At 44.4% G+C, this 15942-nt stretch overlaps 1 protein-coding gene across 1 annotated transcript in view; it reads left to right on the top strand.

Annotated features, from left to right (window-relative positions):
• Positions 1-13781, top strand: part of PITPNA (phosphatidylinositol transfer protein alpha) — a 37085-nt gene extending 23304 nt beyond the window's left edge. Inside the window, exons 8-12 of the mRNA XM_080922757.1 lie at positions 5903-5980; positions 6119-6229; positions 6927-7049; positions 11926-11991; positions 13170-13781. Of these exons, the coding sequence (XP_080778883.1) occupies positions 5903-5980; positions 6119-6229; positions 6927-7049; positions 11926-11970 (357 nt within the window). The 3' untranslated portion in view covers positions 11971-11991; positions 13170-13781. The remainder of the gene's footprint in view (positions 1-5902; positions 5981-6118; positions 6230-6926; positions 7050-11925; positions 11992-13169) is intronic.
• Positions 13782-15942: the final 2161 nt, after the last annotated feature.

Below are 15942 nucleotides of genomic sequence, written 5' to 3' on the forward strand. Positions count from 1 at the left end.
CCTAAAAGATGTGGGTGCAGAGTTACTTGTAAATGTCAGACTGAGAGCCTTACCCAGGTTGGCTCCAAAGGAAGTCCTTTCTGGTGCAGCACTTGTGTTGTTACTGTTTTTATGGCACTTGTGGTTAAGCCCAGGGCCTCCTATATGCTGGAGACCCACTCTGCCTTTGAACTCCATGTCCAGCATACCTCCCACCCCCTTTTTGAGACAGGGTCTCACTGTGTTGTCTTGGCTCACAGAGATCAACCTGCCTCTGTCTCCCAAGTGTTGAGATTAAAGTTGTGCACCACCATACCTGGTGACATATGTATGCATGTATGTATTCATTTATTTTTAGTTTTTGAGCCCTGGCTGTCCTGGAACTCACTCTGTAGATCAGGCTGGCCCCAAGCTCATACAGATCCACGGGCCTCTGCCTCCTGAGTCTTGGGATTAAAGGCATGGGCTACCACTGCCCAGCTCCAGCTAACGTCTAAAGTAAATGTTAAGAGGTTCGTTGGCCAGAAGAGATAACAAAAGGGTTAAGTACACTTACTGCTCTTGCAGAGGACCTAGGTTGGATGCCATGTGCATTACATGCAAGGGGCACACATGCATGTAGGTAAAACTCATACTATATATATATTTTTTTTTCAAGTTTCCTGGGCCAGCAAGATGGGCTCAGTGGTTAAAGCACAGGGCATCAAGCCTAGCAACCTGAGTTTGATCCCTGCTACCCACGTGGTGAAGGAGAACAGTGACTCCGTGTTGTCTCTTGACCTCCTCCACACTCAAGCACACACTTGTATACACTCTTACACACACACACATGTTCCGGTCTCACTTCTTTTCTCCCTCCACTGAAGACTCAAATTTAGGTCCCCAGGCTTGTGTGGCAAGGATTCCTACTAGCTCAGCCATCTCACTGGTTTTAAATTTTATTTATTATTATTCTATCTGTGTGTGTATGATGCCCACATGTGAAGTCAGAGTACATCAATTTGAGTTGATTCTCTTTCTCCACTGTGGGTTGTAGGGATTAGACTCAGGTTATTAAGTTTGCTTGGCAAAACTTAATCCACTGAGCCATTTCTCCAGCTATGACTGAGATTTTTTTAATGAACTTTTAAAAAGATTTATTTATTTACACTGTAGCTATTGTCAGACACACCAGAAGAGGGCATCAGATCTCATTACAGATGGTTGTGAGCCACCATGAGGTTGCTGGGATTTGAACTCAGGACCTCTGGAAAAGCAGTCAGGGCTCTTAACTGTTGAGCCATCTCTCCAGCCCCACTGAGATATTTTTATTGGTGCACTCCCAAAGAGATGCATACTCGGTGTGGTGGAACACACTTAGAATTTCAGTATCCACAAGTATGAAGCAAAAATAATTGTGATTAAGACCAGCTTGGGCTTAAAAGTAAAACTCAAAAAACAAAACAGTCTTTTTTTTTTACTGAAATACAATATACATAGAAAAGTGAATACATTATAAACGGACAGCCAGGTGAGTTTCTCAGACTGAATTTGTAAATATATTTCACAAGCAGAAGAGAAGCAAGAATTATGGGTCTTTGAGTAGCTTTTTATCTCTGTGAGTGGCAGGAAGATTAGAAAATAATAACGTAGCCAGGTGTAGTACACACCTTTAGTCCCAGCACTCAGGAGGCAGAGGCAGGTGGATCTCTGTGAGTGTGAGGCCAGCACAGTCTACAGAGTGAGTTCCAGGACAGCCAGGCTGTTACACAGAGAAAGCCTGTCTTGAAAACAAAAACAAAAGTAAATCCAAACTAGATAGGTATGTAGGTAGGTAGGTAGGTAGATTGGTTTTGCCTGCCCAGTAATACCTAAGAGGTTATTAACATGGAACACCTTCGATAATTATTTTTCATTTTTAAATTTGTCATTTATTTGCTTATTACTTAATTATTGAATGTGTTTCTTGAATACTAGCAACCGTACACCACAACAAGTGTGTAGAAGTCAGGCAGCTTCGTGGAGTCTGTTCTCTCCTTCCTGAGTGGGTTCTGAAGATGAACTCAGACCACCAGGCTTGACCATCAGCAAGCACTTTTACTTGCTGCTCCATCTTGAAACTTTTAAAAAAAAATTTTATTTTATGAAGCAGTTAGAGTTTATTAAAAGAGGTTTTTTTTTTTTTTTTTTTTTTTTTTTTTTTTTTTTTTTTTTTTTTCTGCAGCAAAGCGTTTATTGCATCTTGAAGAGGAAGACCAAGAGGTTTTTAATATAGATTTTAACTACAGGGACTAAGAGAAAGGCACTGTGGAAGAAAGTAATGCATGTTGGAGTGGAGGTGTGTGGGCTTCTTAAAGGAGTGTCAGCTTCCATACTGATCCTATTTAAACCAGGAGCTTAAGCTAGGAAATTTTAAGGCTGTGCATTAAAGTTATCTAAAGAGATTTACTTATTTGCTTATTTATTGAAACATCTCATGTAGTCCAGGCTTGCTTTGACTCCTCTATGTAGTCATGGCTGCCCTCCAACTCCTGGTTCTCCTGTCTCCACTTCACAGGTGCTGGGAATACAGATATGTTCCATTGTGCCCAGCTACCTGAAATGTTTAAAAAGAAGTCACAAGATATGGCGACTTATGCTGCTAATCCCAGTGCTTAGAAGGCTGAGGCAGGTTCAGAGTCACAAGTTCCAGGTTACTTTGGGCTATAATAAAAAACCCAGGCTGTCAAGATGGCTCAGCAGGTGAATTTGCTGAGCCAGAAGACCTGGATTTGATCTAGGGAACTAGCCTGGATGGTGAGCATTGACTAGATGTTCCAGGGAGCATGGCTACTTTACCTCCTACAGGAGTCACTGGTCCTGTGGCCTCATTTCAAGAAGGATACCCAGGCTGGAGAGATGGCTCAGAGGTTAAGAGCACTGACTGCTCTTCCAGAGGTCCTGAGTTCAATTCCCAGCAACCACATGGTGGCTTACAACCATCTGTAGTGGGATCTGATGTCCTCTTCTGCCATGCAGGTGTACATGCAGGCAGAACACATAAATAAAATAAAAGAGAGGGGAAGAACCATCTTTTAAAGGCTGTCTTCTATCCTCAACATGAGCTACCATGTACATATGTTCAGATACACACACACACACACACACATACACACACACACAAATAAGTATTATGTAAAAAAGAATTTAAGAAAAGAATAGAGGTGTTGTTACATTTAAAAAAGGAAAATTCATATTGCCCCCAAACTGAAGACATTTTATGTCTCTGTGGTTTAGGTAGGATGGCCCAGAAATCTCTATTTTGAAAGTCTCTTTTAGGAATTTGGATGCATACTTAAGTTGGAAAATCTGTCATTAACACTGGAGGTACATGCTTGCTCAGATAGTCTGCTGACACTTTGGTACTGACAAAATTGCAAACAAAGCCTGGCAGAAAAAAATCACACAGACCCCTGAGGCAAGTGTAAACAGTTTGTCTTAGGGTCATTATGGCAGTGATCACACAAGGAGGAAAGGGTTTATCTGACTTACGTTCTATATCATGTTCCATCACTTAAGGGAGGCAGGAAGGAACTCACATAGGGCAGGAACCTGGAGGCAGGAGCTGATGCAGAGGCCATGGAGGAGTGCTGCTTACTGGCTTGCTCCTATGGCTTGCTCAGCCTGTTTCATTAGAGAACCCAGGACCACCAGCCCAGGGATGGCACCACCCACAGTGAGCTAGGTCTTCTCCCACCAATCACTAATTAAGAAAATGCCCTAAAGGTTCACCTACAGCTCAATCTAATGGAGGCGTTTCTTAAATTGAGGTTCTCACCTTTTAGATGACTGTAGTTTGTGTCAAGTTTAAAACTGTCCAGCACTATTGACCCCTTGTCATCTTGATCCACATGTAACCATTAAGCTACAACCTTTCCTTTCTTAAGCATCCCCAAGACTTAACATCAAAAACAGAAATAACTTTAAAAGTTCTACAGTATACAAATTTAAACACATTAAAAGTTCCGTCCCTTTAAAATGTTCAGTCTCTTTAAAAATCCAAAGTCTCTTTTTAAAGTTGAAATCTCTCAACTGTGGGCTCCAGTAAAAATCAAAATTAATTAAATACTTCCTTACTTCAAAAGGGAAGAACCAGGGCACAGTTACCATCAGATCAAAGCAAAACCAAACTCCCAATGGTGTTAGTAACACAGTGTCCAATGTCTGGGCTTCACTCATGCTCTGGGCTCCTCCAAAAGCTTGGTCACTTCTCCAGCTCTGCAGCACGTACAGCTTGTACTCTAGGCTCTGGTGGATTCCACTCCACTCCATGATACTGGCACCTCCAAAGTGCCGAGGTCTCTGCTGCAACTCGGCCTCACTTTCACCGATAGCCTCTCCTAGGCTGCCAAGCCTCAGCTTTCTGAACGACCCCATCAGTCATTTGCATACAGTTGTCACTGAGGCTGCACCTCACCAATAGCCTACCCTGGCCCCTCTCCGTGCCACGCATCAGCTGCTCTCCATGACCCTTCATGCCTTCAAAACCAGTACCACCTGGGTGACTCTTACACTACCGAGTTTGATTGCCAGTGCAAGGAATGACCTTGTCCACGTCTGGAATGTAGCTTCTGTGTACTGACTCTCAGAAAACACTGCCAGAAGAATTCCCCTCAGTGATGCTGGTCTCTTCTCAATCAATCCTAATTCCTCAGCTACAGCTTCCCAACACCAATTATCCCAGTAAAGTTTCACTCTAATGGTTCTGGTCTTTGGTTAATCACAGCTGATTCTTCAGCCCCAGCTGACCTTCCCATAGCATCTTTAATAAAATTAACAAATGGCCCATTAGAGTCTTAAACTTCCCTCTGAAACTTACAAACCATACCTCTATTTTCTTGCCCTCAGCATTGTTATTCTCCAAGCTCTTAAAGAACAGCCCACTCAACACCTTTGCTGTGATGAGATACCATGACCAAAGCAGAGCAAAGGGTTTATTCTGCTTATGCTTCCATATCACAGTTTATCATCAAAGGAGCAGAGCAGGGACATGGAGGCAGGAAGGATACAGAGGCTGTGAAAGGTGCTGCTTGGCTTGCTCAGCCTGCTTTCTTATATCCAGTCTGTATACCAGTAGTCTAGTGATAGCATCACCCACAATGGACTGGACCCTCCCCTACCAAACTCTGAGAAAATGCCCTACTGGCTTAGCTACAATCCAATCTTATGGAGTCCTTTTCTTTTTAAAAAAGATTTTGTGTGTGTGTGTGTGTGTGTGTGTGTGTGTGTGTGTGTGTGTGTGTACACTGTCACTGTCTTCAGACACACCAGAAGAAGGCATCAGATCCTATTACAGATGGTTGTGAGCCACCATGTGGTTGCTGGGAATTGAACTCAGGACCTCTGGAAGAGCAGTCAGTGCTCCTAACCACTGAGCCATCTCTCCAACCCTGGAAACATTTTCTTAATTGAGGTTCTCTCCTCTCCAGTGATTTTAGCTTGTGTAGAGTTAACATGAAACTGTTTAGCAGAGCCAAGGTGTGGTGATGCACATCTTTAATCTCAGTATGAAGGAGGCAGAGGCGGCCAGATCTCTGAATTTGAGGCTAACCTGGTTTACAAATGAGTTCCAAATGGCCAGGTTTACATACACCTATTTGTCTTGAAAACAAAACAAGACAAGAAACTCTTCAGCAGACAGTTCTTTATCTTGTCTATAACATTTTCCCATACTCCACACCAGCAACTTCAAGAACTACTGTAGCTGGGCATGGTAGTCAGTTTGGTCCTCATAGTGAGCTGGTACATGGCGGCCAGGGCTACATAGAAAGACCTTGTTTCACAGCACACAAACCAGAAAGAACTGGTATGAAATGCTCTCTCAAGAAACGCTGCCATTTCCTCGTCCTCACCTCCCTTTCCTTCCTCATCCCCTCTTCCAACCCCATTCCTACTATATTTTCAGGATTACAAGGCAGAGGAAGACCCAGCAAAATTTAAATCTATCAAAACAGGACGAGGACCTTTGGGCCCGAATTGGAAGGTACAGTTCATACCCTTACCACCAGGGGGCTAGGCATATTTGGGTGGGCCGCCCCTCTTGGAGGAGGCTGTAAGTGGAGTTTGGACAGCCTGAGGTCTTTTAGTTACCAACCTGCTTCTGGGTATTTTTCTACTGCAGCAAGAACTTGTCAATCAGAAAGACTGCCCATATATGTGTGCATACAAACTGGTTACTGTCAAGTTCAAGTGGTGGGGCTTGCAGAACAAAGTGGAAAACTTTATACATAAGGTAAGTTTGCAGGCTGAGGCCTTTCCATGTGTGTTCTGAGACTAGTTGGACCCACAACTGACCTCTCAGTTGCTAGCATTGGAGTCTTGGCTTCGCTTTGCTAGCCCTTTCCTTGCACATGGTGTTCTACATTTAATGTTGTCCCTCTATGGGCAGCACATGTGACAAGGAAAGAAACGGAGGTGAAAGAAGACAAACAGGAAAAGGCTTTGCTGTGCTTGAACTACACATAAAACAAGTTTCCCTTCTCAAGCCAGAAGGCAAAGAGGGACTGTGCACCAAACTCCCCAGTGTCCCACGTTGCCGAAGTGGACAGACTTAAGCCTCTAATTCTCACATATGTTAGAATCACACTTTTGGTCTACATTTTATAGCTGCTGACTAGTCATAACCCAGCATTAGGCACTAGAGACTGGAAATTTTGGCATTTGTTAGGGGCCTTGGCTTGGCCAGATCCCATGAACAGCCTGTCTTGGTAGTATTGGGGACAAAGGGCTCACATGTAAGGTGGATGACCATCCTTACTGGAGTACTTACCTGACAAGAACAGGAAGACAAAGGTCACTGACCTGCGTCTGCTCCAGATAAGCCAGCCAGGCACCGCTCTTCCCCTCCACCCCCGTGAACTGGATACTGGGGAGGAATGCAGAGAGGCGTTCCCTCACCGCTCTCTGACTTGCTTCCCTCCTCCTTACAGCAGGAGAAGCGTCTGTTTACAAACTTTCACAGGCAGCTGTTCTGTTGGCTCGATAAATGGGTTGATCTGACTATGGACGACATTCGGAGGATGGAAGAAGAGACAAAGAGACAGCTGGATGAGGTGAGCCAGATGCCAGGGGGGACTCATAAGTATCACTGTCAAGGAGACCGGGACACATCTAAGGGCACCGTCAGCCTGCTGTTCTAAGAACAAGCCTGCTTCTGTTGTGGATAAGGTTCCTGCCAAGCAGTATGGGAACTATAAGGAGAACAGTCTGTACTCAGGAATACAGTGTGGCTGAGGTCTTGGCACAGGCACAGAGATAAATATGGTAGTCTATACCTGATGCCAAGTGAGTAATCCACCCGCTGCAGTGACTCTTCAGTCAGGGTGGGGGATGGTGCTAGGCTATGGAACTTGAGGTGACTGTGGGGCCAGGCAGGTTCAGCTGTTCTACCAATAATACCACCTACATTACTTAGAGAGGACAGCCACAGCACATGCAGAAGCCCACTACTCTATGTGGTTGTCTCAAGTTATTTTTGCAGATGGGAGGATTTTTTAAATTTTGTTTAGGTATTTTGGGTTTGAGCTTGGCATTGATCCCAGAAGTAGAGCACTCTGCTCTCTGAGAGCCTGAAGACCCAACACTCTTGTTTTATTTAAGGAATAAAGAAGTTTTCCCCAGAGACCCATTTAAGGGGATGCTCAGTGAGCCACCAGGCATCCTTTTTGATCTTGTTCATACACTGTCTCACAGTGTGAGAGGCATCTTCAGCTGAGGCAGGTGAGGCCCAGCACTGCTGCACTGCAGGTGACAGTCAGTGTAAGCGCCCAGTGCTGTCTGGCCTAGGGCTACGGCTCTCAATCTCTTGCGTTACTCTGCTCTACATGCACATGGAGGGGTGGGGGTCCTTCTGCCCTTCTATGGCAGGAAGTTTTGTATCTTTTTAAGGCATGCCTGAATGTCCAGCAGAGCATGTGCTTTCCAGCATGCTCTCCTGCAGGGCCCCAGCTGAGGGCCTGCCTTAAGTACCGTGGTGCATAGCATACAGATGTTTATACTTCAGTGCTAAGCTAGGGCAGAGTCTGGGCCAGAGCCCTTCTTTCTTCCAGAGCCTCCCGGGAACTGTCTCTACCTTCTGGGATGACATTCTTCCTGGGCTGACTCACAGGTTTGCAAGTTAGTTCCTGCTGAAGGCGGATGTTTTGCTTATTTATTCAGCCACCTATAACAGACAAGGGGCAGGGTCTGGAGCACAGCCCTGATTCTTTAGGAAGGATCCTCAGGAAGTTGTAGACCTAAGTCACATTGCTGATTCTGTTTGTGTGAGAGAGAGGCTTGACTAGGTCTTCCTAGTCCTGACCCTCCCCTGCTCCCTGCAAAAGTTAGCAGATGGAGCAGCAGGAGGATTGTAATCAGGTTTGACAGGGACTCTCAGTCACTCTCTCCCAGCAGTGGTCAGCATTGGGTGTCCTAGAATCATTAACAGTTCCTTTCTTTGTCTGTTCTCTGGAGCATTTAGCATGGGTGAGGAAGGTTCTTGGTTTAAGCACAGTGCTAATAAATAAAATACTTTAATAGATAAATAAAGTGGTGCTGTAGTTCTGGGGGAAAGTCCCCAAACAATCTTAGGAATCTGCCTTCCTTGTGTTCTAAATTTGTTAGTCCTTAGGGTTAGGACTTTGCTTTTAACATGTGTCCACTCCTGCTTGAAATGACCCTCCAATACATAAAGGGTTGTGCCAGTAGCTTAGACAGATGCTCATTGTCCACCAGGGAAGTGTGGATGCAAGGAACCTCTTTGGGATTAGAATTTTAAAACCAACTTGTAATGGAAGAGAAAGAACCAAAGCCATGTCATTTTGAAATATGTTTTAACCTCTAGCAACTCTGCAGACCTTTATGTGCTAATTTGAGCCCTGGCTTGTTTATCTGTCTTGTCTAAAAATATAGTTGTTGGGTTGGGATATGGCTTGGTGGTAAAGCACTTAAGTGTCTAGCAGGCACAGACTGAGTTTTTTAATACCATGCATATAAAGCTTTAAAAAAATGTTTTTAGTTTTTGTTGTTTTTAAAAAAGACAGGGTCTGTACTCCAGTCTAACCTCAAACTCTAAATGTAGCCAAGAGTCACCTTGAGTTTTCAATCCCCCTGCCTTTGCCTTGGGAGTGCTAGGGTTGCAGGCATTCGGAATTCTGCCCACTCTGTAGTGCTGAGGATCCAGTCCAGGGCTGTGTGCATCCTGGGCAGGCACTCTTCCAGCTGAGCTACATGTATTCCTAACACAGAAAACTTTTATTTTGATTTTTCTGATTAAGATTCTGAAGTATCAGCCACCAATGGTGGCATACACCTTTAATTCCAGCACTCGGAAGGCAGAGGCAGGCTGATCCTGAGTTCAAGGCCAACCTGGTCTGTAGACAGTGAAGTCCAAGACAGCCATGGCTATACAGAGAGACCCTGTCTCAAAAAAGCAAAGCAAAACAAAACAAACTAGCAAAAAAAAAAAAAAAGAAAGAAACGGAAAGAAAAGGAAAAAAGAGGAAGAAGATTCTGTAGTATATTTTCTTTCCTATTGTGCGTCTGGTCTCTCTCCCACCTGTTCATTCTGCAGCTGGCCCTGTGTGGTTAGCTGAAAAGCTGCCTGACGCCCACGCTCATGCCATTCCCAGGAGGCTGCTGGTAGCTTGGGTGAGAAGGTTATTTCTTGCCTCTGAAAGTGGAAGACTGCTAGCTTGCTATTAGAGTTTAGTTTAAGTTTTGAATTCACAAATCTCTGTGTAATGAAGTATTTAACAGGAACCACATCTGGAGTTCACTGTCTTGAGTTATGGCGGATTTGTGTTTTGAGGGTTAGGCCAATAGGGGAAGCAATTCTGTAATGAGCTCAGTTGCTGGGACAGACAAAAGAGAGCATACACTCTGGCATTTTAGGCCTGTGAAGGAAGTAAAGGCACCTGCTGCTGACCTGGTGACCAGAGTTTCATCTTTGATCTACCTGGAAAAAACTGGTACTCACTAGGCATCCTCTGATCTAACTCTGAGCCATAACACACACACACACACACACACACACACACACACACACACACACACACACACAGTTCATGTTTTTAAAAGATCCCCATAACATCTGCAGAAGCAAGCTCTCATCTTAATTTTCTCTGACCTAACAGAGATCTGTCCCAGAGCAGATCCTCTGAAAAGCTGGCCAGTGTATTAAAACACAGTCATAGCTTTATTTTAAAGTACAATATGATTTCTCGGGACCGTTGTGATACTTGTGTCAAACAAAAACTGAAGGACATGCCTGTAACCCTGACATTTGGAAAAGTGAAGGAAAATAATAGTAAAACTCTGAGCTGGGAGACAGGGTCATGAGAATCATGGCAAGTTTGAAACAGCCAAGTCTCCAGTCAGGCGAGCCTCTCCCCCAAGCAGGGTCTCCAGGCTTCAGATTCCCTATGGTGCTAGGATTATAGGCCTGCACTGTCAGTTCTAGATCTGCCAGGGTTACACAGTGACAGCCTGTCTCCAAAAACAAAAATAGCAAAACAAACCCCTTCATATCATATAAGCCTCAAGAGACAGGAAATAAACATTCTTAGAACATTTTACTATAAGCTTTAAACAATGAAACAGTGAATTATTTCAGTAGCACCCCTTGTCCCTTGACAGGAAGGGAAGTGGCCATTTTCTTTGATAGGAAGTTACATCTTTTTTTTTTTTTTTTTAAGTTTTTTAGATTGATTTATTATTTTTTCTGAGAGTTTTGCCTGCCTGCATGTATGTGCTGCCATGTAGTTGTTGGGAGTTGAACCTAGGTCCTCTGCCAGGAGCAACAAGTACTCTGAACTGCAAAGCCAGAAATAGAAACAGAGATGGGGAGGCTGGTGACTGAGGTCAATCCCTAGGATCTAAATAGAAATGAAAGGAGAAAACCCACTCCTGAAAGTTGCCCTTTGACCTTGGCATGTGATGACATGCATGTGTTCCACTCCCCACCCCCACATACACATGAAATACAGGATCTGGGGCTAATTCCTTAGCCCACTAGCCTACTTCTGCTCTTTTATTTATTTATTTATTTATTTATTTATTTATTTATTTATTTATTTATTTATTTATGCTACGTATATGAGTGCACAGTTGCTCTGAGGACATTGGATCCTGTTACAGATGGTTGTGAGCCACATGTGGTTGCTTGGAATTTCTCTCCAGCCCCCACTTCCACTCTTGATGGTGCTTTTTCCTGTCTTAATAAGCAGTTTAGAGGCCACAGAGATAGCTCAGGAGTTTATGGTGCTTGTTGACCTTATAGAAGACCTAGGTTTGTCTCCTATCACCCACATGGCAGCTCCGGGCAATCTGTAACATCTCTTCTGGCCTCTGTGGTCACCAGGTATACACATGGTATATATACATACAAGTAAGCAAAACACTCATACATATAAAATAAAATAAGTATTCTATTTTTATTTTGTACCTAACTTAAAAGGCATGATTTCTCTCAGTCTCCACCTGACACGCCGGGTTTTCTCTTAAACTCTAATAAAATTGGCCTTGACAGTAAATAAATGAAGTATAAATTAAAGCATCAATAGGGAGCTGGAGAGATGGCTCAGGGCTTAAGAGCACTGACTGCTCTTCCAGAGGTCCTGAGTTCAATTCCCAGCAACCACATGGTGGCTCACAACCATCTGTAATGAGATCTGATGCCCTCTTCTGGTGTGTCTGATGACAGCTACAGTGTACTCACATACAATAAATAAATTTTTTAAAATAAATAAATAAATAGAATCAGAGAGAAAATAAGCCCGGGCTTGCTTGGTATACACACACACACACACACACACACACACACACACACACACACACACACACACACGAATATTCTGCCCTGCTGGCAGGATTGAGAAGATGGGGTGCATTCATGGTGGAGTTCCATTAGCAACAGAAGCTTTCAATTTCCTTCTGCTTTTTCTGTTCCAGATGAGACAAAAGGACCCCGTGAAAGGAATGACAGCCGATGACTAGCACCACCACCCTCCCTGCACTGTATGTACGAGTCCCCCTCACTGGGCGTGGGTTCTCAAGGCCAGCTGCTCCTGTGTAATGAGAAAATCTACTCCATTCCTCATCCTGCACTCTAGGGATGGTAGTCACTGCTATGCTAATGAGGGGACTCCTGGGTTTCCATGAAAAGGAATTATAGCTATTGTTTATTTCAGGCTTTTTTATAAAGACCCATGCAGACAGACATGGATGGGCATGGCAATGAGAAGTAGAGGTGGGGTGCAGTGTGAGTAGAAGTGGGGTGCAGTGTGAGTGGAGGTGGGGTGCAGTGTGAGTAGAAGTGGGGTGCAGTGTGAGTGGAGGTGGTGTGCAGTGTGAGTGGAGGTGGGGTGCAGTGTGAGTGGAACTGGGGTGCAGTGGAATCATGTTCATTGCCACTAAGCACTCTTCCCCACTTGTAACCCACCCTTTCAAGCTGGCTTACTGGAGCACTTCTAGGCTCACCCTAGCTCCCTAACACTGGCATTCCCTCCCATCCTTTGAAAACTAGCTGGACCACTTTTAGCATTCAGCACATCTGACACCCTCCTGGTGCTAACATACTAAGTAGCTCTGCCTTCAACAAAGGTAACATCTTCCAGATGCTGGAAGACTTTTACCCAGGTCATAGGGCTAAGTTGGGGTGTCCCTTGTTTTACCTGTCATTCTTCCCCAAGGCCTATCCTGTTAGATCCAAAAGCTGGTTCTTTTTCAGTGTATACTTGTATACAATATACAAAATATGCCTATGTACTTTAAGACTCATTCTGTAGCACAGAATGAGACACCTGACTCTGCCTCCAATTAGGCTGAGAGGATGTTATTAGCTCTAGCCACTAGCACCAAGAGTCTAAGGAAACCTTAGGACCTTTTTGTTCTCTGGCTTTCCCATGGCTCTTTTTCTTCTAGTGCTGGGTCAAACCCAGGGCTGTGTGCGTGCTAGCTAGGCAAGCACTGTATCTCCAGCCTAACCCTGTTCTTAAGCAGCTTCTGGGAGATGGAAGGGGAGGATTAAGCAGATGCCAGTTTTGTAAGTCAGTGCCAGAACCTTAGTACCCTCTCTCCAAGCCCCCCCCCCCCAATTGGCACCCTTCCTCCTGGAATTTTTCCACTTGTCATGATTTACTGTGTGTTTCTGTTTTCCCTTGTTGCTTCCTTAATAATTTCTATTTCTTTTCTAGTTTTGCAAGACAGTGGTCAACAGGAAGGCCCAGCAGCTCCACCCTCCTGAGTGGCAGGCCATCTTTGGACGCAGCCTTTCTGTGCTCATTCTTCAGGCAACTTTCAATCCCTTACTATAGCTATTTCTAGATGCCCTTTAACATTGTGAACAAATAGACCGTCTGGTATTATAAAGCCTGTGTGTGCGGGAGCCTGATCCTCTAAGATATATGGTGTACGCTGCTGTATTTACAGCTCGTCCTCTCTCCATTGTGCTCTGACCCATTTCTGTATGCCCTCCCCCTTTCTTTCCAAGTGACGTTCTCAGTCTTTCAAATGAGCTGCCTTTTGTGATGTGATTATTTAAGCTCACTTATTTCAGCCTTGGGATAAACTGAGCTATTTTGCTTCCTGGGCAGATTTCTGGCAATGCTGAATATTCACTTGGGGAGAAAGGGGGAGTTAAAAATACAGAGACACCTACCCCCAGCTCCTCACAATAGGAATGTGGCTTCAGAACCCTGACCTCTGCTCCTAGTGACCTCTTGTTCGAGTGCTCTAAGCACCAAGAAGGCACCCAAGGCCCAGCCAGTCTAAGAAAATTTAGCAAATAATAAATAACCCCTACTCAAGTCATTGCATCTCTGGTTAATATTCTTAGAAATCTTGGCTTCTCAGCCCTCCTGTTGCCCACCCTGAATCTCTTTGCAGAGCCTACAAGAACCCACCACTGCCCAGCTAGAGAACTGTCCAGTGTGGCCTGTAGACACCGGTCAAACCCCCATGGAGCACTGTATGTCCGTGCTCCTCTTCCCTTTTGGGCTGGTGCTGCCACTCAGCAATAATCCTCTCTGCTTTCTTAGACTCCTGTCCTCTTTGAGGCTGGTTAGGATGCAAGAGTCCTGGTTTTTTCATGCTGCACAAAACAAGCATGCAAAAAGCTTTTATCCCTAGCAAAACATGTACCTTCCTGTTTCTAATCACTGGACAGGAATTTGCAAATCAAGAACTCAGCTCATCCTGCCCCATACTGAGTTCTGTCCTGGACAATCAAAAGCAAGCAGTGACTGTAGCCCAGAACACAGTAGGCTGGTAAAGCCCGGGCTCTAGGGGAGTAGAAGCTGCAGAACACTTCCTAATTTGCCTAGATTGACAGAAACTGATTGTCTAGATTGTCTGCCTTTCTGGTGGGGGAGTGTGATATAGTTGTGTCACCTGACATTTCCCAAGCCCTGTTCAGTCAGTCAGCCCAGTGTGTAGTGATCCAAGCCCACGAGAGCCAGGGTACTTGTTAGAGACCAAATCTCTGCTAGGGAACTGAGAAGTAGGATGGATTGTTCTCCTTGCTTTTGTCAGTGTTTGCCTTACTCGTTTCTAAGTGCAATAAAGGCAGTGAGTGTCTCACAGGACTGCACCTGTGACATCCTAACTGGATGCTTCCCTGTGGTTCTCCTGCAGCAAGGGTAGACAGATTTGGGCCCCTTGGTGTGGCTAGCTCTGACCTTCCTTGAGGTTCTTTTGAGACCAGGAGACGTCCTGTCCTGTTTCAGAAACCGATCCTGTTTTAATCTTCTCACCTTGTAGAGTCTTTATGAATGCACCTGGGGCTTCTTGGTTGGTGATTAGCATATCACCTGCTAGTAGCATGGGAAAGTTGAAGAAGAGGCATTCCTAATGGAGAAAAACATAAATGTTCTCATATAAGCTCTCTATTACCTGTCAAATCATATTTGTACTTAAAATTTTCCGTCTTCAGTAACTAGGTTGAAGCCCAGATGCAAGTTATCTTGAGAGAAGTTGATACTCAAAGCAGATAGATGTTTACATGGTATGAGGCTCAAAAGATGTTTTATCTCCTTCAGCACTTCATGAGATCAATACATATCAGTCATATCAGCCTCAGTCCAGGCCTGCTCTTACCTGCCTTGTGCCCCTGCTGTTGCCCACTTTTGCAAGCATCCAAATGATCCGAATTAGACTTTTGTGAGACCAGCCTGGATTTAGGGCTCCTGCTCATATAAACACAAAGGAGGGCTGTCCCTGTCTGTTCCATCCCTGTGGATGGTGCTGCTGGGCAAGTGTTGGTTGGTATTAACTCTCCCATTTACCCATCCCCAAAACTAACCCTCAGTGGGCTGCTGATGAAAGGCTCAAGTCTGGTGATAATCCTGAGAGTGTGCCATGCCTCTTCAGACTGGCTGCTGCCATTACATTTCCAGGGTCTGATTTACTCCCAGCGGGAGCAGCAGTGCCCCTGCACAAGGCCTGCTGGGCTCCAGCCTTCGTGTGGAGAGACACTGGGGAGGGACAGGACAGGGTCACTGTTGTGGGCATGTGTGTATCCTTCCACATTCTCCTTTTACAGTCCCTGCTGGGACCTCTGATTTTCTTGGGTTGGTTCTTAGTGCTACTTCTTTTACAGACTACACTTTATAGAACTGATTAGATTTCCTGTTTATTTAATGTGAGTTTGTGCCTTTTTGTCTTAATCTTCCAATACAGGTATATTGGGGAAAAAAGCAGTCTAATAAAATCCTAGACAGTTTTTTTTGGAGTCCAGCTTATTGGTGATGTTCCTATATCCATTTTTCAACTTAGATATCCATAAAGCTTCTACTGATATCTCCCAATTTATTTACCAGAAGAGGATTATAAAAAAAAAAAATACAGTGGTGTTTCTGACATTTTAAGTAAAAAGAGCATTCCTTATCCAAAAAAAAAAAAAAAAAAAAAAATCACATTTTTATGGATTCGGCCTAGGGGTATAGTTCAGTGGTAGAATTTACCTAACAG

The sequence above is a fragment of the Micromys minutus genome (assembly GCF_963924665.1).
Source record: "Micromys minutus genome assembly, chromosome: 10".
In the NCBI taxonomy this organism is placed as follows: Eukaryota; Metazoa; Chordata; class Mammalia; order Rodentia; family Muridae; genus Micromys; species Micromys minutus.